Here is a 26283-nt window from a genome sequence, read left to right as displayed (position 1 = left end):
GTGCGTGCGTGCGTGCGTGTTAGAGACAGAGTTACTCTGATTTTCCTCTCCTCTCAAAGTGATGGACAGACAGGGATAGAGATAGAAAGAGACAGAGAGAGAGAGAACGAGAGAGAGAGAGAGAGAGAGAGAGAGAGAGAGAGAGAGAGAGAGAGAGAGTATGAATCTAGGGAAGATGTAGAACAGGTAAGATGTGGAGGCCTGGTGTAAGCAGTATAGAGTATCGTTACAAGAGCAATGTTAATGAGATAAAATCCATTCCACCTGCAGCACTGTGACCATCACCCCAAACGTGAACACATCATTATTATCAGAGATCCAGAAAGCTGCAGTGAAACATTCAGGGAACCTGCCGGTGCTGTCTGAGACTGACAGTGCATAACAATCTTTCATAAAAAAATGACAAACCTACCACTAATGGACAACCAGTAAAAGCAGAATTTGGGTTTCGACTTGGCCCCACCTACTTTTCTAAGCCCTCCAATCACTGTTTAAGCAGCCACCATTATCCGCCATTGCCTCAAGCCTTCAGCTTGTAATGGGTGCACCAGTGTTTGAATTTGAAGCTCCAGCTGCTGTTAAAAGATGTAACCCAGGATGTTTAAAAGATTCTGTGCCATAGAGTACATTGTTGTCTACTCATCCAAAACCAAAACCACAGTTTTCTGCAAATTTGATCATTGCTTTTTAACTACAAAAGCTGACATGGGCTTTGTGAAATGTTAAAGCAAACATCTAACACTGCTTCAAGGAAGAGTTATCAAAGGTCGGACATAAATGAACCATAAACAATTTCATGCCCAATATGGCTGTATGCTTTAGTCTAGGATGATAAAGCTTAGCTTTCAAGCTGTTTTTTTCCTTGTCTTTGTACATCTCAGCTGTTGGATCTGAACTTACATTGTCTTCAGAGAGCAAAGGTGCATATAGTGAGCGGATACATGCTTTATAGTAAAGGGTTTTGCAGTGTTTATGAATCCAGTTTTCTGGTTGATTACTTTTAGTTTTGTATCACCATAAAGCAGAAGCGTTGCAATAGGTTGACAACTGCATGACTGTCAGGAATAGGCTATATCTTATGACAATGTGGGATGTTGGCACGTTTGAAAATTGTATCTACCAAGCTGGCCTACCCACTTTTTTACAAATGATCAAAAAATTCATTTCTGTCTACGACATTGCTGAGCTGCAGAAAACAAGTGTACAAATACATCCATAGTGTGTAAAACCCAACATATTTCTAATTAAGGCCAAAATAAAATGTTTATGGGCAGGAATGGCAGTTAGGTACCCTTTGTTAGATAGTCACAATTTGTGATATTTTTAGTATCTAATTGGCCTGGAACATTTAAGTGGGCGTCTTCTGCATGAGAATTAGCATTTTGCTTAGACGTATATTTAAATGTCAAGTGATAGGGGAGAAGAAGGGTCACCAGGTCAGTGAGTGTGTTTATATTTAGCTGTTCTTGATGAGCTGCAGTAGATAGAATAATCTCAAGGGTTATTGTTACTAAATCACTAAAGAATGGCGCTCTGACACAATAGTCTAAAAGTTTATGACCTTTAAGTTTAGACCTCAAGCTCAATGTTGAGCTGGCCTGCTTACACTTTTTCTAGAAAACCAGAGGACTGTGCATGTTTAGGAATTTTCATTTACATTTTAAAAAGGATCTTGGCACAGGAAACTACCTGAACCCAGGCACTGAACTTCTTGTGAAATTGTGAAGTTCTAGTTCTGCAGAAAGGATCAAATAAAATCTCAGTGCCAGTGGTGGCCAGTACCAAAGTAAATGTAATTTGTTTCTGTAAATAAGTCGTTTTCTTATGTATCTGTACTTTACTGAGGTCTGTATATTTTGAGCAACTTTTTACTTTCACTCCACTACATTTCAAAGCCAAATATCTTACTTTCACTCCACTACATTTTGCGAAATCTGTCGCTCCTTTTGGTTTATGTGTGTATAAAAACGTAATGTGTCAAAATGAAAGAAGTGTGAAGCAGCACATCAATCAGGACACAGCACTCACTTTGTTTTGACCTGTTGGACATACTGACTCAGCTCAACATCAGTGTAGCAGCATGTGTCTTTTTTTAAAGTTGCAAATACATCTTAAAATGAAACTTTGCTCGTTTGCAAAAACTTGTTTCAAGGCCACTTGGTTCTACCCAGTGGAAATTCAGTGTTTTGTGCTTATGATAATTTTAAGACATCATCCTCAGACTAATTAATGACATTCTATTACAAGCTTGGTTTACCAAGAATGAACAGTGGAGTTAAAAAAGCAGGAATCTTGTTACAAAAATGATAATAGGACATTAGAGCCATAATTAATCTTTTAGTACTTTTACTTTCAATACTTAAGTACATTTGAAGGTAAATACTTTTGTACTTTCTCAAGTGGAATTCTAAAGGGAGGACTTTACCTTGTGTATCTCTACTTTAACTCAAGTACATGTTTTATGTACTTCGTCCACCACTGCGCAATGAAAATCAAATGTAAAATGTGTCTACGTTTACATAATTCTGCAATGTAAATAAACACAGTTAGCTCCAACCTCACAATTTGACTGGCTGAGAGGCAATCTATGAGAGGCATTCTATCAGTATCTCCTGATAATGGCATTATGTATCACTCTGCCTTATTTGTCTGTAAAGACACATCAGCCAATAAACAAGGAAACAGCCACAATAAAGTATGTTTCTTTCCAAGTAACAAGCCTGCCAAAAAGAACAAAGCGAGTGAGTGACAATAAAACCAAAAGGATCCCACTGTAATCAATAAAGTTGTCTACCAAAAAAAATTTAATAGATGCTATGTTTCTATTTTCTGAGCCCTTTAAAAAAAGTAAAAAGCAAAATAACAAACTCTACACTTCTAAGACTTAAACGTCTTTTTCTAAGTGGCTTGTCTGAGCACATGCTCTTGCAGAGGTGAAGGATTTTGACTTGTGATGCATGTACATCGCCTGCAGGTATAGTGGTATTATCTTTTTTTTACAGCTGTCTACTCTTTAGCACGGCTCACAGTGTGAGTTACATAGTTCATGAAGGTTTGCAGCTTTGGGATATGAACTGCAGCATAAGCCTTGATTTAGATTCACTGTGCGTGACCCCGCTGATCAGTGCAGACCAACCCAAGTTGGAAGACTTGACCAGTGGGGCATCCGGGTTCAGGGAGGCAAGTTTGAAAAAGGCATTTGTAAACTTTCAAAGATTTTCAATCTTTTCTCTGCATTGCACAGCTCATCCGTCTTTTGCTTCCAGTCTGTCGCTCTCCTTGATAACACACGTTAAATTTTTTCCCACTCTGAATGCTCAAGCCGATTCATCATCCTTTGCCGTATGCTGAGCAAGTCAGTCACAAGTCAGCAGACACTTTGCGCTCTTCCGTAATGCCAATTTTACTTTTCAGCAAGAAAGAGAAAGTTGATGAACAAACTTTAGGTTGGCTTGAGAAAGCCAGCTAATAATGCTTCAAACCCGAAAGCAGCTGCAGATAACTGTTGATTTTGGTAACATAATATGGTGTTAAGGTATTTGCTATGGCGTTGCAATGGTATTCCAGACTGTGCTTAGGGTATTGTGAGGTGGTTGATTAGCTTCGGTAGGTTTTGCTGGGCTGTTGCTAATTCTATATCAGGTATTCGCTAGGGCGTTGCTAGGCTGTTTCTATGGCATCCTAGCAGGTTGCTATGGTGTCAGGTGGTTGCAAAATGCTTAGCTCAATATCTCAGGCTTCATGCCACATATTCCTAACCATTAGCTTTGAAGTAACTTTCTGTAAGGAAGCTTATAGCAGCACTGCACGCTTTAGATACTAGTTCACCAACACTGAAAAATTCTGAACAATTATTTCTCTAAAACTGCGAATTTCACATTAAACCACTCTGAATGACTTTGTTTACATTTTAACAATTGAATGTTGGAGACATTTTGATAATTCAGTGGTATCCCTCTATAATGCCCTATAACAATTTATTGATGCACTGTAAAGAGTGACTGGGTGTTTTTCTTTAAACATATGTAATATGTCTAGCTTGAACTTGAAGCAAGTTAACAGGACGTAATGCAGACTATTCTTCTGTTAAATTACTATTTCCATTGTTATTAGTTAAATTTATTGTTGAGAAGTATTCTGGAACACAGCACTGCATCCCTCAGCCTCACTGTATTAACAGAATTCAGTTTTGTATTTTTGTGTTTTCATCCAATAGCGTTAGCATTATACAACTGTCATAGAGCCGTTGGGAATCCCCACACAGAGATAGAGAAACCCTGACTGCTGCACTGATGCAAAGGCTAATAAACATGGACACCACGGTCAGCTTCCCAGCCGAATTAGCTATCTGGTTTCCTTCTGTTGGAGAAAGGAGGCAATAATCATCAAACATTTTGTAGTTTCTCTCACCTTCAAAATATATCATCAGAAAGGAGATTTCCTAGTCTTTGAATGGGAAAATATCACTCTATGGAATACTGCAGCACTGCTGTAGATGCTCAGCAGGCAAATTTGCAATGGACATAAAGCATTTTTATTTTTGGCTGTAGTATCTCTTTAAGGCCTGCTGTTGACATGACAACAGGTGTGTAAAAGGTGTAATGTTCAGCATTATTTCCCAGATTGTATTGTCAGAAATACTGTCACAAATGCTGCTAAGTGTGCAGTAATGTTTTCCACATCATAAACCTGTTTAGTCTTCAGCCAACTGACAAAGAAAACATGCTTGTTTGCACTGAAATCATTTTTAACAGCTGGGTGCAGCGAAGATTTGACATACAGTGCATGTAACAACAAACAATTATAAATACTGAAAATCTGACCTGAATTCTGGAGATTTTTCAGTAGCCACCCTGTTACTGAGCAGAGAGCAGAGCAGGAATTCCTATTTAATGTTTGTTCCGGATTTATCATATTTACATATTTATTTATTAATGTATGCATGTATTCATTCATTCATTTATTTATTTAAATTTTAGAGCGTGGAAATTTAACAGGGTGCTCCTTTAAGAATTTAGCAGTGAAAGCCCCAGTGCAGAAGCTAACAAAGTGACTTTGATCACATTTGTACTTGCACATGCTCACCACCTCATAAATATTTCAGACTGTCATTTTATGAGGAAAAAAAAAAAAAGAAAACGGTAAATCCATCAATCTAGAGCAAAATGCCTGCAGTCTCATGGGAGTCAAGGGCTTTTAAATCAGAAAACGTGCGTGTACGGCTGCCGTGTATATGCATGTCCATTAGGGGTGAGCAAGGTGATGACAGGTTGCTGTTACAGTGATAAATTAAGTCACAATACACTTTCCCAAATGTGTATCATGGGAATCGTAATCCATTGTAAAAGGGACCATTATAGAGAGCCTGTAAACAACAACGACTAGTGTACAACACACAGAAACAAGCAGCTGATTGGATGTGAGCAAATTATGACATCATAGTTTATTAGTTTACTTCTACAAATTGTTACTTATACAAAAAGTTGGAATGCACTGTCAGTTTTCGGTCGAAAGAGAAAATGACCAAAAGCGTAAAAAAGCGTAAAAAAAATGTAACGTTAAATATGCTTTTAACGTAGTGTCAGAATCTAAGACTCAACAAATCATTTGAATGGTAATGAACACATTAAATAGTGACTAGAACAGTGCGTTTCCTTTGTTTTCTTGCACTGTGACTGTCACTGTTCATACCAAGTAGTAAGAGAGTGAACAACAGCCAAGAACCTCTCCACTACAGGTTTAACACCATTTGAAAACAGAACATGGCGCTTAATATGCAGTATACAGCAAAACAACAGGAGCAGGAAGGAAGTTCTGCTGCTAGCTAGCCAACGCAGTCTACTGTCAAAATGTCTGAAATTCATATTTCTGTATCTGCTTATCTGTGAACATGCGGGGGTGCTGTGTACCTCAATGTAATGTGAACATGTTCACTAGGAGGCAGCATTCAAACAAACAAACTGTGCTTTTGCTCTGTCTGCAGTGATTAACATTTACTCCACTGTTTATATGTGGACATGCACAACAGATGTGGACCATTCTACAGGTTTCTACTGGTTGTAATTAGTTCAAAGTCAGAGTTAAAAACCTATTTTGAACTTGGACTAAAATCCTTTTGCTTTGAATGTCCTTTGGCTTAATTATGCTTAACCCTAACCCTAACCCTACTAAAACATTACCATATGTTTCGGTAGTGACTGTTTCGGGACTGATCATTTTACCTAATTTTGAGCATCAACCAAAAAATGGGTCCACTTGATTTTGTGCTAGACCTGTTAGTTTGGGGGCACTATGCGATGATGTATTTTTGCCATATATATCCATAAATATCCATAAATATGAAAATGTCTTAAATCAGTGGGTCTGAATGCGAGCATACACACACACACACATGCACACACGCGCACACACACACGAGACTAAATAGCTGGCCTCGTTAAAGCAGTCTATGTACAAATCCACTTAATGTTTACTAATATCTGCTGGTGTGTGTGTGTGTGTGTGTGTGTATATATATATATATATATAAAAATGCAGGAAGGGTCTATTAAAAATATGCTGTGTTTTTTTTGCCTGCGTAGTGGCGGCTGGGTTCCAGCATGGGCTTTAATTGGAATGACAGAGTGTTTGGCATCTCATAAATGATGTATGCGCTCCTTTCTTTTATCATTTAAATCATAAAGCTCTTTGGAGGGGAGGAGGCAGCCGGGCGATGTGGTGGCCCGACACTGCCTCTGAAAGTGGCTTCACACACATGGCACTGCCTCGCAATTTCATTAACACCGAGCACTGCAGCCGAGAGGGAGAGCAGAGGATGAAAAATACATAACTGCATAATGTTCTACACACGCAGCCCGACACACAGGAGGACAATTGGGAGCTAATCAAAGTCAAACTAGGAGACAGCAGGGCTGAAAGACAGACAGAGAGAGAAATGTACACATACAATGGCTGAATCCCTAAGCCTGAACCTTGACATGCCTTTTAAGTGATAGTACAAGTACAATTTAAGTGATTATACAATTTGACCCTTGGCTCTAATGTAGTCATTCAGTCAAGATATAGTTGGTGTCTGAAATTTGTTTCTTTAGTTTTGAAGTAAGACTACGAGGCTAATGTAGCTCACAAGTAATGGAAGCTTATAACACACAAGTTAGCGTCATGTAAACCGCATGCATAAATCATAACAGTGGCTCAAACAGTTAAAGGAAAGTTTTTTTGCTGTGATTTTAAATGTACACAGTGGTGGTGATGGGAACCAGATGTCCTAATCATTTAACACTACCTCTGTTAATAAATGAAACCCATACAAATCAGTTGCCTGATGCCTGAGATATAATTAAAATAAACTCAAATAAACTTTCTATTGTAGCTTTTTTGCATTGTTTTTTTATTTATTCGATTTTTTATTTGTAATGCTGAAGTCTGTATATTTTCAAGCTTACGACAGTCTAACATATACATGCTACAGCATTCTTTATGGTCCAGAATTGACTACCAGCAAAACATCAGTTTCCAGGCCTTTAAACGAATGAGAGGGTCATAGAAACAGGTGTATGAAAGTGTGCATTTTAGAGTTCAGTACAGATTGAGGTAGCAGATGATAGTGTACTGTTCGAATACAGACTTGGGTGTCCCATGATGACTGAGACCGCAGATAGACAGAGCACACTTCGAACACAGATTGAGATTGCAGACTGGGTTGCTGTCAAATACTGTTGAAAAAAGATCTTTATCACTGCACCTCATGTCTGCTGACTCTCTTCTTAGGGGTTTATCACTATTTTATCATGATCAACAGAAGACGTGTAGATTCACTGACTGTATTTACATCTGTCTTATGATTATCTCCTATTTATATGCACTGTGTCTGTGCCAGTTCCTATCACCACAACTACATCTTTCTTTACAATGTACCAATTCAAATGTAACCACTGTGTATAATTCACCTCAACCAATTAATTATGCAAATATTTTGGAAAAAAAAAAGACTCGTTCTTAAGTAATCTCAAACAGACTTATGTGGTTTCTGAAACTCTATGTACTGTTATCTGTAAAATTCACAATGTATGCAGTATAGCTAAAACAGCAATCATGAAACTTGAATTTTGGATCCATATTTCTGCTGATTGAAATGCCGGTACATTAACATTTACAAAGTGTAGAAATTGAGACTAGATCCGCCTGGATTAAAGTTACAGATATAACATTTCTTATCTCTCTGTATATATAGTCTCTGCTGAAAGTATTAGAGCGGCAATGTCAAATCTGTTTTTGCTTTACACTGAAGAAATATGGGTTTGAGATTTAAAGACCTGAAGACAGGATTTCAGCATGTATTTCACAATATGTGCATCTAGATATGCTAAACAACTGTGAACATGGTTAAAATCAAAATCAGAACATGTCGTATTCTTCTTTGTGATGCTTTTCTAGGTTTCTAAATACATTTATTTCAGTTGTTATTTGCTTTGTGGTGTTTATATGTGTGCTCAATTGGGTTGAGGTCTGATGATTGACTTGGGCAGTCAAAACCTTCCACTTTTCTCCTTTCATGAAGTCCTTCATTGTGTTGACAGTGTGTTTTGGGTCACTGTCTTGCTGCATCACAAATGCCCTTCTGATTATCCTGGATGCATTTCTCTGTAATTTGGCAGACAGAATAATTCTGTATATTTCTGAATTCATTCTACTGCTACCATCATGAGCTACATCAACAAAGATTTGTTTAGCCTGTTTGAGAAGCAGCCATGACACTACCGCCACCATGTCTCACTGATGAGCTTGTATGTTTTGAATCATGAACAGATCCTTTCTTTCTCCACACTTTGGCATTTTCATTATATTGATAGAGATTGATCTTGGTCACATCAGTCCATAAAACTTTCCTTCCTCATCTCCTTCTTGCCCTCCTTCCCTTCTCTACCCCGCTATTACCCTTTGGCCTCCTTTAAGGCCTGACTATGCTTGTTCTATGTACCACATTATTTGTAAGTCGCTTTGGATAAAAGCGTCTGCTAAATGTAATGTAATGTAATGTAAGGTAATTCCAATCTAATTTTCCATTTCTTACTGCCGACGAGTTCTCTGCATTTGAATGGTGGGTTGTGATACCTTCACCCCTGCCCTAAGAAGCTTGGTAATGTCACTGCCTGTTGTTTTAGGGTTTTTTTTCACAGCCCTCACAATGTTTCTGTCATCAACTGCTGTTGTTTAGTAGGCATTCAGAGCAATTGATTGTTTAAACAATCAAACTAACAGCACACCTGGGCAACAAGAAACACCTGTTGGTCACATGTTCCATCATTATTAACATGTAAATATCAGGAAATGAAAGCTGAAATTCTGATCTATCTTCTCACGTTCATTTTTTGATCTCAAACCCAAATGTTGTCAGGGTACAGACAAAAGAACTGGCCTTGCTGTTCCAAGTCTTCGGAGGAGACTGACAAACTGTTGAAAGATGTCACTGAACTGCTGCAGGCAGTGCGCATACAACTGTTTCTTTCATAAGAAGTAGGCTTACTGTTTAAGCTCACTGATTTCATCTCCTACTGCCTGTGTTAATGCCTAAATCTGACAAGTCTAACAAACTGTATCAGCAACAGAATCAGCCCAAAGGGACTCAGATGTACTTATCGCTGCATCAGCATAAAAGCAGTAATAAATACCAGTAAAAATGAAAGCTGAAATCATGCAGCAACTGCGCAAGTCTTTACACTGGTGCATTGTGACTGAATTATAATACTCAGAATAATTTTACTATGGCTGAATAATCTGTGTATATGAATGATGACAAGCACACACACATTTTCTAGACTCCAGAGTGCTGTCTAATGCATTGGTTCAAAATCTCCCATAGGTGTTCAACTGGGTTGGGATCTGTTGACCGTGAAGGCCACAGCATATGATTTACATTATTTTCATACTCATTAAACCACTCAATGACCACTTGTGCCCTGTGGATGGGGATATTGCCATCTTGGAAGAGACCACTTTCAACAGGGTGGAGGTGTTATCATAGATAAAATCATCCAGGATCATCCAGAATTATGTACAAACTCAATTCCCCAAAAAGTTGGGACAGAAGGCAAAAACAAACAGAAATCTACCTTGACCTGTATCTGAACAAAAAGCACGACAAGATAAATAATGTTGTACTTAATTATCTTCGTAGTTTTTCGTTAACATACACTCTTTCTGAAATTTATGCTTACAACATGTTCCAAAAAATTGGGACAGAGGCAGTTAAAGACTAGGAACTGTGAAGTACTTTAAAACCTTACTTCTTTGGACTCAAGCTCATCTGAAAAGGACACAGAGGAAATAGGTATTGTGGTCTGATAAGTCAAACTTTCAGACAGAAATAATGGACGTCATATTGTCCAGATCAAAGAAAAGGACCAACCAGACCGTTACCAACATTAGTTCAAAATCCAAGGTCTATCATGGTATGGAAGGGTATTAGTGGGTAACTTCTGTAACATCTGTGAAGGCACCAGTAACGCTAAACGCGTTTAGAATTGCCTTTTAGACGCCGTCTTTTTCAGAGATGTCCATGCTTTGTCCAACAATGCCAAAATCACATTCTGCATGTGTTACAACAGCATAGCTGTGCAATCAAAAAGTACATGTGCTAGACTGGCCTCTCTGCAGGCCAGAACTGCCTCCCATTGAAAACATGTTGTACTATTAAGCTTAAAATACATCAATGATTACAGAATTACAGAAAAATGACCAAAATTCTGAAAAACAATCATTTTGTAAGTGTTAACTGTTGTTTAAAGGAAAGAATGTGTGGTAAACATACTACTGTCTCAACTTTTTGGAATGTACTGCATGGATCAAATTTGAAATGAGTGTATATTCATAAAAAGGTAAAACAAAATGTTTTTTGTACTGTTGCCAGTTTAATACAGGCAAAAATGAAATGACTAATCACTGTTTTCTGTTTTTTTTATTGCATTTAACATACTGTGCCAACTTTTTTAGAACTGGGATTCTATTCGCGTTATGTTACAATTTCACATTTAAGCGCAATAAGAGCTCCTAGGAGTGTTAAATCTATCAGGATTGCATGTCTAATTGTCTGGTGTTTATCCATTTATGCTTACGACTCAACAAAATAACAATGCCTAATTCTAATTCACATTCAACTGAATGGCCTCTCTTTTTAGTACGATGATCACTGTCTGTGCAGTTAATATAACCATTGCTTATTGATATTAATGCTGATATTAATCTTGAGTTTGATTAGTTAATCACACAAGAAGCATTTTTAGACTCAATTTCATATGCAGACTGACCAGACATGCAATTGTTTATAAAAAGACATAGATCAATAAAAACTGCTGATTAAATGTGCGTATGCTCTTTGTATAATGAAGACTGCATTTTTGATTTATGATGGATAAAATAGGTCCATTTTAATCAAAAAGCTTACGATTTAATGCTTGAAAAAAGTGTTTAAGACAAATATAAAGTGATGCTTTTGTACGTTTTTATTCCCCCAAAACAAACATTTGGACGGCAATAAGTATTTTGGAATGCTCTACAAAACTAGCAGTTTTAAGCAGCCAAGATTTCTCCATTTGTGGAGGTTCTTCAAGCCAGTTGGAAAAGCAAAAGTAGGCTAATCTGAGAAATCAAAATCTCAAGTGTTTTTGCTATTTATGCTTACTGTTCAACAGTTATTATTATAATCATTATTTACTGGTATTATTGGTGTTATTGATCATTAGCTCATATGAGTTTATGTTCAACCACAAAACAAGCATTTTTACATGCAAATTCGCATGCACTTGACATGTGATTGATTACACAATGAATACAAATATGGCAAAGATGAAACAGATGAACAATAAAACTGTTGGTTGAATTTCGGGTATAAAGGCTTATGCTTAGTTGCTTGAAAGCAAATATAAATTAGAAATTTAAAAACAATATTTCAAATTAAAACTAGCAGATCTCAACAGCCAGCAAGGTTTCAGCATACTGCCACTTTCTCTAAAGAAAATCATATATCGCCAAAATTGTAACTTTACAAGAGAGGGCAAAACTGTTTTTAACTTTTACTGTAGGTTAAAGAAATTTTATTTCAAGTGACTTTAGAGAATTTGCATTGGTCCATTCATCATAAAGGGTAGCTGCTGTGCTCAAATGATGATGACGACAAATAAAAATAGACAAAAATGGAGATGCATGTTTGTTTTTGGACAGTGATATGTGAAGGTCCTTCAAGTCAGCTGGAATAGTCTATGTAATTTCATTTTTTCTATCATTATCTATTATTATTTGGAAGTGTGGCAAAGTTCTTCATGAGTAGGTGTCGCAACTTCACTGGTACTGAAAGAAGGCGAGACAGAGTCAGAGAGAGAGAGGAGATGAATGTGAAAGGTGAGTGTCCTCCTGGCTGGCTCATTCTTCATCCTCAGCACTCTGTTCTCATCTCTTCTGCTGGTCTGAACAGTCCACTGTGAGAACACACTTAAGTACACCGCACTACAGTACACATCAACACAACGCCTACTGATCAACCAATTCTCACCACTCGTTACTCACTCTGAATGAAGCTGAAAGCTCATTTACTTTCAACGGGTGTTTGACTGCTTTGTCCTCTCCCTACTAAATTAGCCATTTCTAATAGTGCTGGATTAATTCATGATTATTTTCAATAGGCAACCTCACCTTATGTGTGTAAACAACTCCAAAAAAAAACAAAAAAGAGAAACAAAACGCAACAAGTGAATCATATCAGACTACAACCTTGTATTCCAGCCGAATTGCCAGAACAAAATGTTGCAATAGCCTTCACAATCACTGAGGTGTTTTCAATTTCAGGCTTTAATTAAAAAATGATCGCAATGAAAAATAGGCTTATCAGGGAGGATAATGCAACACGTTTATTCATATTTCAGGGGGCAGCACTTCCATTAAGAAACACAAGCTCATTACAGAGCAGCTCCGGAACAGCGCACATCAGATACCCAGAGAAGGCGCAGCGCAACACAACCGATCTTGCCATCAGGAATGTCAAGCAACCAATCACATGGCACTAATGTGTCTATTAGAATGTAAAAACAAACATAGATGGTAATTTAGAAGGTGATTGATCCTTTTTTGTGCTCTGAAAACGCAAGTAACGAGAAATCTGAACAGACTACTATTGTGAAGCCGCTTTCAATTGCTTCTTTGTTGTTGCTTTGTAAGATGATCACAGGTTACATTTCTCAACTCGAACGCAATTACATGCCAAATATAGAACGGCATTCAGGGGAATTAAGATGTTGTTTGGAATGAATTATTTAGCAATGTTAATGCATCTTGATACAAGCCCAACAGTAAATAATGTAGAGTGACACTTTTATCAGGATCGACTTGTGTGTGAGGAGGTTATGAAAGCAATGTAACGTTTAAACTGCACCAGGCAGATATGACTGAAGCGGAGATTCCATAAATGCTAGAAAACTTCAAGTTTTTCTCAGAAGTGGCGCTTATTGGAAATACGGCATCATTAAATCACCAGAAGTGGTGTGTTTTGCTGAAGCCGTAAGTGCTCAGAGAGCACATAAAGCCCAATTCATCCAGTCAGAAAGCACTCTAGCAATCAGTGGCAGATATAGTGGATTCTGAGAGCAACAGAGATGAACCCCAGGTATGCAGGAGAGTCTGCACATGTGCTCAAACACCAACAAAAATGTGGGCACAGCATCTAAGAACAGGAACTGTACTTGCAGAACACCAGTCAAAAGTTTAAAATGTGTTTTTCATCTAAAAGCTTATGCTCAGATGCTTGAAAAGTCCTGCTCCATCCAGGCATGCTTTTACTTTGGGGCTATAAGGTGTAGATCTGTGAAATCATTCCAGCCCAAATCTACTGTGTTCAAAATTCTTACAAGCCTACTAAGTAATAATTCCCATGTATAATTTATCGAACACTGATCTCTCTCTCTCACATAGTAGCCCTGCTCACAGTAATGTACATACAAAGGCTGCTAATTGACAATGGCAGGGCTCTTTTGTTGCTGATGAGAGGACAATGCTAACCTTTAAAATGGAGCTTGACTCCTTACAGTTTCTTTATCCTCATGTTCTACTGTAATTTACAGCACTTTTAGTAATGGTCTAATTAGAAAGAGAATGGAACTGATATATCATAAAGGAAGCTCTCACAAAGCAGCGCAGTTTTTGGCTTATTGGGCAGCATTTGTTAAGTCAATTGAGCCACCTTTACTTGCATGCTTTTCTAATTGATTTTAACCAGAAGCTGGTTCTGTTGTTTGTTTGGACCTGCTTATTTTAGTCTTGTTTTTTTCTGGGCTATCTGGGGTCATTAGGAGAACTCTGTATGCTTTATCTTTATTATTTATGAAGCAGCCAGTCAAATCCATTAAAAGCCACACTGCCAGACCTCCTCTGGACTTCTCAAACTAATCCAGCTTGAATAGGGCTTAAGACAAATGCTAAAAGTAAAGCAGATGCCCATGTATGAAAGTTATGCTGGCTTCAAGTCCTGTGGGAAATATCAGAATATACAAGAAAAGTGCATGAGATCCCCACCACAACGTCGTATTTATTAGTTCGGTAAGTTAGGTGGCTGCTTACATTTGTATTGTAAATTAGTTGTATTTCTTGTGATTCAGCAGCTACGTGTGAACACTCCAGACTACATGGGAAAATATTGGGATACAAGTATTATTCTATGTGATTCAATGTTTCTAACTGGATAGAAATGAAGTATATCTTTTGCTCTTCATTGTGTACATTTAAAAAAGTACTTGTAAGTATGAACTTGCGGGCAGCTTGACTATTTTGAACTAATATAAGCTGGATAAGAAAAGGCTTTGTCATTCGCATCACACGTGGTACATAAGGTGGAATGACAGAGTACTTAAGGTCCCAGTTAACTCCCAAAAACAATAAACAATAAATAGTAAGCAGCATGAAACACAGCAGCATGAGGACGAGGTAGAAAGTGTACATCTTAATACTGATAACGTATAAAGTGAGATGTATAAAGTGACGTGTAGGGGTGATATAGTAGAGGCACTGATTCAGTACAGCAGCAGAGATAAATAAGTGGACATGAAGTGCCCTTGCAGTGATGTCTAATAAATATAGAACTTTTAGAAATTATAACGCTCATTCATTATATTTTGCTTAATGACTGTGTACCTTGCTAAAAGTTAATTAGTGGAATGTCTGTCCTTGTTAACATATTTGAGCGAACTGTGTTGTATTTGGTAGAAGGTCAATTTGTATTAGACACCATCTAGTCTTTCATCAGTGGTCAGTTTCTGACTGCAGAGATGGTTAATTTCAGCTAGAGGACCATTTTCAAACTAGCAGTCACACTGATGTAAAACTCCCATCAACATTACTGTGCCATGGTCCTATGACTGTCCCGACACATTGATGATTGAGGTAGGGGGGCTAAAAAAATTTGCAGCAACAAGTGGGCTACAGTTAGCATCTGTAAATGTACATAAGTGGATGCATTGAAGTTTCAGCCACTGAAAAATAAAAATGAAAATAGTGATTAAGCTGTTTATTCCCTTCGCTTTCCTGCACAAGTAAGCGCAGACTAATTCAGTTTCAGCAGCAGTGGCTCAACAGTGAAAATGTCAGCTGTGTGGAATTATTCAGTGGTTTCTATGAGGGACATCAGAAAAGTGCTTTGGAATCACTGTTCATACCGAGTATTAACAAGGGGTAAGAACTTCCAAGACCTCCAATGTTGGGCAATGAGCATATCATGGATGTTAAGAGCACTGACTGACTGTATTTCGTTATAAAGTGAGCTTAATCAGCCCTGATTAACTGAATTATATATATATATATATATATATATATATATATAATACATACACACACACAAACACACACTATTTACTAATATAGTATGTAAGAAAAATACTTGAATTTGTTGCCTTGGATTAACAACTGCTCTCAGTTGTCAAGGATACCGAATTTCATAAACACATACTGTATATAATGTAGTTATTTAGTCTTATACTTAGTCTTACATCTTATAGTTTTTATGTTTATCATGTTCATTTAAAAGCACAGATGACAAATGAAAACAAACAAAAAAACAAACAAGGTTCAAGGTGCTTATACTAAATTAACTAACAACTTGATGTGTTTTGATTATTATTTCACAGTTCTGATGCATTTTAAGAGTAAAAATAAGGAATACTCTGTTCTATATGTCCTTCTGACATACACTACAGACCACCCCTCCCTCCCCTTACAGCTCTCTTCTCCTCTTTGTCTCAGGTTTGGAGAAGAAAGCTCTGTTGCTGTGGCCCTGAGAGAAAGAGATTAACCCTCATTTGAAAGTGAATCTCTTGGCTGTATCTGATCTGAAGTCAGCTCAAGAGGCCACCATCATTAATTAGAACCCTTCTGGGGCTTGGCTTATCTGTTCCCGGGTCAGTTCACTGGCCGATGAGTGTGCAGGGCATGTTCTGCCGCCGCCGTGTTTTAAATGTAGTATGAGGAGAGTCATGTGTTTGGATTAAGGGTATCGTTATTCAGGCTGTAGAGCTTATCTGGCCAGAAGAGAGGTTAAATAATGTGAGGCTTCTCCTGGGATAGAGTTTTATCTGATCTGCAGTCAGTGAGAGATAAGTGAGATTTAGAGCTACTATTTGAGTCACGCCTCTTATCTGATCTCGGGTCGGCTGAAGTGTCAACAGCAGGAGTGCTCTAGTTAAATATTTATGCTTACATGTGAGAATGAGGTTAGTCCATATTAAGAAAAGCTTAATATTTGTATTTTTAATGTAGAATGAATAAAAAGTTTATACACAAATAATAAGAGCAACAAAATGTAACCCACCTATTTTAATACAGAATATAGTCTACTCTAGAATTATTGGCAGCCCTCAAGAAACAGGGCAAAAACAATCATATAAAATAGACAATACATATAACGATTCATACAAACCTCAAAATGTTTACAGAAAAGGCTCATCATTTATTTAACAGAAATCTTTTTTAAGAAAAGTGTATTCTTTTAAAAACATATTGGGCAAAATCACGGACATCGCTAAAGAATATACTAAATAAAACCAAAGAAATCTGTATCTTTGGGGAAAAAAAAAAAAAATTTAATTTATTGCCCCTTGTCTCCAGGAACTCCACTGTTGTCTATGACCATTTCATATTTGCCTGCATTGTAAATTTGAGCTTATACACATATAAAACCCCTTTGTCCTCCTTCAACATGGATAAGACCAAATGAGATAAAAGTTTGTGGATCTGCACAAATTAGGATATGGTTACAAAAAACAGGAGCAAATTGAAATGGTTATGAATTACCATGAAATTCCACAAAATATTAGGAGCTTTCAGCTCAAAATCTGTCTGTCTTTACCAAAAGGCTGAACCATGGCAGTGGGTAGCAAGATAATTATGCTAAACACACATCAAGATCCACATAGAAATGCTTGTGGGAACACAAAATCTACATTTTCATCACCCTCTCATCTCCAGATTTAAACCCATCTTGTGAGTATTGAAGAGGGCAGCCCATAAGTGAACACCCAAAAATATTAAGGAACTGGAAACATTCTGCATGGAGAAGTTCCCTCAACAAGTGTTCTTCAACTTGTTTAGCATTCACTGCACATCCTTATGAAGGAATAAATTAACTATAATAATAATAATTATTTAAATAATACCGAAAATTAGAGTAACCTGATCTGAAAAAATCTAATTAACTCTAATTTAAATCTATTTTAATTTGACTTTACATGCAAATACAGGACAATAGTGGGTTGTTTTTAAAGACTGTTGAAAAATTTGTATGGCTTAATGTGATAGACAGCATAAATGTTTACAGTGAAATGATTTGACCTTCCTGCTTTATTCTTAACTTTATTTTAAGGATTTCACTTAAAGTTCCCATCAAACGGGATCTTTGATTTGAATAAATTTATTGCAGTTTAGTTTAGACTCTCAGCTTTATTTGCTAAATGTTCAGGTCAATGCAACCTTCCTGAGTCATTATCATATCATATCATTCCTATTGGCTCTTAGTACCATATATTTACATATTGGGCATGTCTCTTCACTGTCATTCTCCCCAGCTTACCTTCCCTTGTGTCAATTACATTTTTTGCGACTCATGCCAATCAGTACTGATCAAAAATCAGCGAGTTGCTAAGTGTCTCTCTGCTGAGTGCTGTTATAGCTAAATGCTACAAAGACTACAGCTGTAAACTGTGTTTTGCTAGGTGGTCTGCAGTTACAGTAAGGTGGACAAGATATTGTTACAAATGCCTATGATCATTTCTTTGTAATGCAATATGAATTTGTCAAAGTGATGGTGAATTTGATTTACACTTACTTTATTATATTGAGTTTATACAGCTTAAACATAAGTACCTAATATTCAATCATTTTAATATAAAAAAAACTGATGGAGTTTGTACAATTTCCTCAATTTAATTAAGAGTAAATTAATTATTGAAATTAAAATACTTGAGGTAATCAGTTTCCTCAAATCATTTGTGTTGACTTATCAGGATTTGTAGTGTAATATTAATAGTGGGGGTGCCAACATTTCAACAAAAACATTGGATTACTAAAGAAAACTTGTCAATCAAAGAGCACAAGTAGAAATAAAAATAAGCCAAAACATTATGCAATGCATGTATTGTTTAATCTTTAATATTTAACATAAAGACTTGAATTAATTTTCAGGAATGGTGGCAATAAGAGTTGATAGTACTTTTTTATTTGTACTTTTTCCTCCCAAATACTACAGTGTTTGTGTTGAACCTGTAGATAGCCTTTTCCACACAGATGTGGCAGTACTGTTTAATTCAATTTGAATGGTCTTCCACAGCTGGTCAGCAGTGAGAACTTTGGTCCAGATTATTTATTATTCTCAATTGGGTTTAAATCTAGACTTCGATCAAAACTTCAGATTAATGGGCCTTCTCCCGATTTTTTTGGTGAAAAATGACCACTTCTTGTCATCTTCAGAAATAGTTTGGCAACTTGCTTCACAGAGAAGCAAGCCTTTCTGTGAAACATTTTCATCTCTGTTTCTTCTATGAAGTGTCCAGTTACAGCTGTCTGCCATCCTCACTGGAGTTGGCTTTGGGCCTTTCAGATCCACTCCTCCTGTATTGCTGCCACAGAGTATCAAGCAATTTTACAGAAAGGTCTGTTTCTCTCTATTGAGAAAGCAGAAGATGACTAATCAGAAGTACTTTTTCAGCAAGATAACGCTCCTGCACACAAGAGATGGCTGGAGAGAGGTTCCATTAACCTGATGTTCTGGCCTGGTCAAAGTCCACATTTAAACCTCATTAAGAACATCTGGTCTCACATTGACATTTACTGGAAAAAAGCTGTCTACTGCTGACCCACAGTAGGAGTCCATTAAAACTGAATTTCCCTTGACTAAGACATGTTTTTTTAAATGTACCCATCTGTGATCTGAAAACATTTCAGCACCATCACCAGTTCCTCTCATTTATGTATGATATTAATGTGCACATTTCCTTCCTCATGGTAAGACAGATATTCATTCATGAAATGTTACAGATACTCAAAAATGAAAATGAGCTATCATGTTTTTCCCTGGCTGAGACATACTTGCTGTATAAAGTTTGCTTCTGGGGTTTTGTAGAGGAGTTTGTAGCTAATAAGTAATGGTGTGACTGTTATCCATACAAATGGACAAAAGCTTCCAGATGGCTGCTAACACCGTTTTTAGCTACGCAACACACTTTTGTCCATTTCTATAGACAACATGATGTCATACAGTGTCAGAAACCAAATGAGCCATGCTACGTGAGATAATTGAACAAATCAATACAGTCCGAGGCAAGCGCATGCTGACTGGTGTGGTGTAAGCTTCTGGTCCTTGTTGGCTACTTGCTAGCTGACTTGAAAAGTAGCTCTTGGGAATGGACTGTTCCTGTAATCTGGCCTGTGGTCAGTGGTAGAGAAGACGGGAAAGAGAACTTACTTCAGGGATGCCTTTGATCTGATCCAGGGTTAGTTTCAGCAGCTGCTCATCTTTGCTCTCAGCCATCAGCTTCAGAGCGACCAGCTTCAGCCCACCATTCAACAGCTGAGAAGAGATGTGGCCAATACACTGAGAGAGAGAGAGAGAGAGAGAGAGAGAGAGAGAGAGGGAAGGAGTAATGAAAAGGAGTGAAAAAAGACAAAGAGACAGAGAAAAGAAAAACACGGAAGAGAGGGAGCAAGAGAGAGAGCAGGGACAGAGAGAAAAAGAGAGAGAGCATGAAGGAGTAAAGAAAAAGACAAAGAGATGGGGAAAAGAAAGACAGAGGTAAGAGAGGGAGGAAGAGAGAGAGCGAGAGAGAGAGATTAAGAGAGAGAGTAAGTAAGGGAGAGAGAGGGTGTGAAGGAGTAAAGAAAATGAAAGAAAAAGGACAAAGAGATAGAGAAAAGAAAGACAGAGGAAAGAGAGGGAGCGAGAGAGCGCGAGAGAGAAGGGAGAGAGAGAGGGTGTGAAGGAGTAATAGAAATGAGAGAAAAAGACAGAGACAGAAAAGAAAGACAGACAGAGAGAAGAGAAAGAGACAGAGAAGGAGTAAAGAAAATGAAAGAAAAAAGAACAAGAGAAAAAAGAGGGTGGGATAAGAGAGGAAGAGAAGAGAGAGAGAGAGAGAGATGAAGAGAGAGAAGAGAATAAGAGCAAAGAAAAAGAGATAGGGAACGGAGAGGGAAGAGACAGAGAAGAAGGGAAACAAATAGAAAGAAAGATAGATGGAAAGAAACAAAGAGAGAAACATCAATAGCAAGAGCATATGAGAGGAAAAAAGAAAGGAAGAGAAAGAAAGAAAAAAGAAAAAAGAGATAGAGAAGAAGGGAAAAGAAAAGGGAAAGAGAAGGAGAGCAGAATTCAGAGAGAGATAAAGTAAGAGGCGGAAGAAAGAAAACAAGAAAGAGAGATAGACAAAGAAAAAGAAAAAAGAGCAGGAGCAAAGAGAGAAAAAGAGATCAACAGTTAGAGGGGGAGAGATAAAAAGAAAGAAAGAGAAAGAAAGTAAAAAGAAAAATAAGAGAAAAGGGAAAGAGAGAGAGGGAGAAAATTTAGAGAGATAAAGGAAGAGGCAGAAGGGAAAAGAAAATAAGACAGATAGAAAAACAGAGAAAAAGAAAGAAAGAGAGACCAATAGATGGAGAGAAGCAGAGAAAAAAGAGTTAAAGAGATGAATAGTAAGAGAGTGAGAGAAAAGGAAGAGGTGTGAAATTGAGAGAGAGAGAGAGAGAGAGAGACAGAGAGAGCCAGACAAGACAGACAGAGAGAGAGAGAGAGAGAGAGAGAGAGAGAGAGAGAGAGAGAGAGAGAGAGAGAGATATAGATAGATAGAGAGAGAGAGAGATTTTCCTGATTGTCTGATGATGTTAAAGGTGCACTGTGGGAATCAGGGGAGAGGGGGAAAGAGCCAAAAACGAGTAAAATATGCCTCTCATACGACTCTGCTCTAGTGGTCCGCACCAGTGCTTTTCATTATAGCTGACCTCAGTTAATCCATCCTCCTTCTCCACACGCGCGCACGCACACGCACGCACACACACAGACACACACGCACACGTACCTGTGGAGGGAGTTTGTGTTTGGATGTGTAGAGTGAGCGGCACATATCGAGAACCTCGTCTCCAATGCGGACACCGGAGCAGTGTGTGAGCAGGGCTGATGTCAGACACACCCAGGGGTTGTGCTCAGACTCCAGCCTGTATAGAGAAAGAGAGAACAAGAGACCAAAAGAGAGAGAGAAAGCGAGAGAGGTATCACAAAATGTGGAGATAAGACTATAAGCCGCATATTAATGGACCATACGGCCCACCATAATTAACATGGTTTATTATTAATTATTCTTTATGATAAAAAAAACAGCATAGTGTTAAACTGATGTGCATGTGTTAATGTGCAGGAGGTGACATCACACGCACATATAGAACTCTCACAATGTTCCACACACATTACTGCTTATTGTCACAAAGCACTTTCAGTCCTAACTACAGATACACCGATCTAACTATGTGCCAAACCTAGGCTTCACTGAAGCCCCTGTCAACAAGATATCAACAAAAATCAGGTTGTTATCAGCAGCGATGCTCAAGGCTTCAGTATCTGAAAGAAAAATGCAGTTCATAACTACACTGCTCAAAAAAATAAAGGGAACACTTAAACAACACAATATAACTCCAAGTAAATCAAACTCCTGTGAAAGCAAACTGTCCACTTAGGAAGCAACACTGATTGACAATCAATTTCACATGCTGTTGTGCAAATGGAATAGACAACAGGTGGAAATCATTGGCGATTAGCAAGACACACTCAATAAAAGGAGTGGTTCTGCAGGTGGGGACCACAGAACACTTCTTAGTACCTTTCTGTTTTCTGGCTGATGTTTTGGTCACTTTTGAATGTTGGTGGTGCTTTCACACTCGTGGTAGCATGAGACGGACTCTACAACCCACACAAGTGGCTCAGGTAGTGCTCATCCAGGATGGCACATCAATGCAAGCTGTGGCAAGAAGGTTTGCTGTGTCTGTCAGCGTAGTGTCCAGAGGCTGGAGGCACTACCAGGAGACAGACTAGTACACCAGGAGACGTGGAGGAGGCCGTAGGAGGGCAACAAACCAGCAGCAGGACTGCTACCTCCGCCTTTGTGCAAGGAGGAACAGGAGGAGCACTGCCAGAGCCCTGCAAAATGACCTCCAGCAGGCCACAAATGTGCATGTGTCTGCACAAACGGTTAGAAACCGACTCCATGAGGATGGTATGAGGGCCCTATGTCCACAGATGGGGGTTGTGCTCACAGCCCAACACCGTGCAAGACGCTTGGCATTTGCCAGAGAACACCAGGATTGGCAAATTCGCCACTGATGCCCTGTGCTCTTCACAGATGAAAGAAGGTTCACACTGAGCACATGTGACAGACATGACAGAGTCTGGAGACACCGTGGAGAGCGATCTGCTGCCTGCAACATCCTTCAGCATGACCGGTTTGGCAGTGGGTCAGTAATGGTGTGGGGTGGCATTTCTTTGGAGGGCCGCACAGCCCTCCATGTGCTCGACAGAGGTAGCCTGACTGCCATTAGGTACCGAGATGAGATCCTCAGACCCCTTGTGAGACCATATGCTGGTGCGGTTGGCCCTGGGTTCCTCCTAATGCAGGACAATGCTAGACCTCATGAGGCTGGAGTGTGTCAGCAGTTCCTGCCAGATGAAGGCATTGAAGCTATGGACTGGCCCGCCCGTTCCCCAGACCTGAATCTGATTGAGCACATCTGGGACGACATGTCTCGCTCCATCCACCAACGCCACGTTGTACCACAGACTGTCCAGGAGTTGGTGGATGCTTTAGTCCAGGTCTGGGAGGAGATCCCTCAGGAGACCATCCGCCACCTCATCAGGAGCATACCCAGGCGTTGTAGGGAGGTCATACAGGCACGTGGAGGCCACACACTATACTGAGCCTCATTTTGACTTGTTTTAAGGACATTACATCAAAGTTGGATCAGCCTGCAGTGTGTTTTTCCACTTTAATTTTGTGTGTGACTCCAAATCCAGGCCTCCATTGGTTAATAAATTTGATTTCCATTGACGATTTTTGTGTGATTTTGTTGTCAGCACATTCAGCTTTGTACAGAACAAAGTATTCAATGAGAATATTTCATTCATTCAGATCTAGGATGTGTTATTTGAGTGTTCCCTTTATTTTTTTGAGCAGTGTACATATACCTGAAATACAACATCAGCTAGAGGGGTCTAAAAAACATCCTGCTCTAGCACACTTCCAAAAAAGCTCAATTCCATTCCCACACACTTCTGCTGAGCTCCGTTTCATCCCTGCCTGATCCCACTTGACTCTGCCATTGTTTGCAATGGCCTACTCAGCCTGCCTTGAATACCAATACTGGATAAATCTCTAATCGACCTCTAGCTCAACAGGTAGTGGTCTGACTAGGGAATCACTTGGGGAACCAATCAAAATGGCTGATTCTACTCATTAATCCACTGCCTATGGAAGTAGGGGTCGATTTGAGATTAAGCTATAGACTATGTGATGTATAGTTAATTTGATTTCCTTCTTCTTTTTCTTCTTTGCAGACATGCACAGACCTTTGCAATTAAACAGTATTTTTTAGATTATCGTTGAATTATAATGAATTATATACTTTTCCCCCTCAAACTGTTTTCTCACAGATGCATCTCCTCTAACCACCTGCATGAAAACTGCAAGTGCCTGCATCTGCTCTCATCTAAAATCCACTCATTTCATATCAAGGCAGTGCTCTAACATCTCCAATGCACTAGAAGCCTCACTGATGATCTTCTATATACTGAATGATGAGGAGGTTCTGAGTAAGATCCTCTTTGGACATTACTGGAAACCCACCACTGACCAGAGCTGGAGCTTCAGAAACACTGCTGAGCTCTTAAGTTTGGCTCTCAACCTAAAGCTACTCCAGGCTTTAGGCCAGTCCATCAAGGGTTATTTGATTCCATTTTGGCATGTGGACTGGATAAAATCCAGGAAGCTAATTAACTGGCCATTTGAGGAATTAAGCTGATCTAGAATCCAAAATGTGTTGGGCTAATGCTCCCCTACTGCACAGTTTTCAAAGCACTTTCCCTGCTTGGTAAAAAAAACAAAAAAAAAAACAAAGGTCTATAAAAATTGTCTGAAATACCACAGTTGTAACTCATCTCCTGAATAGCTGTAATTTTAGAGATAAATGGCTTTCTTCTGGCGGTGAGGATACACATTTGAGGATGAAGGGACAGTTCTTAAATGTGCTAGCTATGCGGTCTTTGGGTGGAGGTGGAGAAAACAAAGCTAGAATAAATATGAGGGTTGAGGTTTAGATTCAGGCTGACACATTCACTGCAAACAGTTACACAAGGCTAAGAACTGAACTCTAGCCAGGATATCACTAACTACCTCATCCATCTATTGGAAAAGAGCTGAGATGGAGAGATTTTGCCTCGAAACTGACCTCAGCTCTTTCAGGCGCTGTGTTTCAAGATTACTACAGCACTGTAAGCTAAAGGGTGTTCAAGCCATAGTCTCACACAGAAAAACAACTTGATTAAATCCTAGATGGTCATGATGACGATCATTATGTTCCCATGGTGCCCTTGATAGATATTTAATCTCTTTTTTTACCCAATGTTCTCCCCAATTCAGTCGTCTCCAATTCCACCTGCTAGTAAGGACTCCCCCAATCACAGGATACTATTAACGCTAGGAGGGTGAAGGCTAACACAGGCTTCCTCTGAGTCCTGTGAAACCAGCCACCGCATCTTTTCAAACTGCCGCTCATATAACATCACTGAACAGCTTAACACGCTCAGAGGAAAGCGCCAACTTCCAGATCTGTTACGTCACCTAAGAGACGCCTGCGCTGAGCACCACGTTGAGTGATGTGGGGAGAAGTGGGGGCCACCTTATGTACCCAGAGAGAGCGAGGCCAATTGTGCTCTCTTGGACTCCTGGCTACGGATGGCTGTAGCATCACCACTCATGATCTCCCGATGACAGGGCCAACACTTAGACGGTTGCACCACTCGGGAGCATTTAATCCATCCATCCATCCATCCATTTTCTAAGCCGTTTCTCTGTCAGGGTCGCGGGGGGATGCTGGAGCCTATCCCAGCAGTCTTCGGGCGGAAGGCAGGATACACCCTGGACAGGTCGCCAGTCCATCGCAGGGCAGACAGACAGACACAGACAGTCACTCACACACTCACACCTAGGGGCAGTTTAGCATGTCCAATTGGCCTGACTGCATGTCTTTGGACTGTGGGAGGAAACCGGAGAACCCGGAGGAAACCCACGCAGACACGGGGAGAACATGCAAACTCCACACAGAGAGGACCCTGGTCTCCTGGCCAGGGAATCGAACCCAGGCCCTCCTCGCTGTGAGGCAGCGCTACCCACCACGCCACCGTGCTGCCGGGGGAGCATTTAATCACTTTTCAAAAACAAAAGTAAAACTATCCTATAAAAGACTATCCTACAACTCACAGACTTTCAGCATCAAGAAAAAAGAAAACTACACTAAAGCTTCAACAACCTTCAGGAGTTTTAGTCCAAATGCCCATCTTTTTGTCTATTTACTTCTCTCAGTAAGAGCTTGTTGACAGCTTCACATTTTAGACCCATAGTGCGGAGTTGTCTTCTCACAGTGGATGGATGGACAGAAACACCTGTGGATTTTTTTAGATCTGAAGTAAGAGTGGAACTTGATTTTCTCCTGTCTCTTACAGATGTT

At 39.1% G+C, this 26283-nt stretch overlaps 1 protein-coding gene across 1 annotated transcript in view; it reads right to left on the bottom strand.

Moving 5' to 3' along the window:
- nbas (NBAS subunit of NRZ tethering complex) overlaps positions 1 to 26283 on the bottom strand; it is a 337358-nt gene that overhangs the window by 9125 nt on the left and 301950 nt on the right. Inside the window, exons 50-51 of the mRNA XM_037537972.1 lie at positions 21594 to 21729; positions 19991 to 20119 (exon numbers count right to left, since the gene is read on the bottom strand). Of these exons, the coding sequence (XP_037393869.1) occupies positions 19991 to 20119; positions 21594 to 21729 (265 nt within the window). The remainder of the gene's footprint in view (positions 1 to 19990; positions 20120 to 21593; positions 21730 to 26283) is intronic.

The sequence above is a fragment of the Pygocentrus nattereri genome, chromosome 4, assembly GCF_015220715.1.
Source record: "Pygocentrus nattereri isolate fPygNat1 chromosome 4, fPygNat1.pri, whole genome shotgun sequence".
NCBI classification, from domain to species: domain Eukaryota; kingdom Metazoa; phylum Chordata; class Actinopteri; order Characiformes; family Serrasalmidae; genus Pygocentrus; species Pygocentrus nattereri.
Note: the sequence above shows the minus strand (reverse complement) of the source record. Positions and strands in the feature narration are given on the sequence as shown.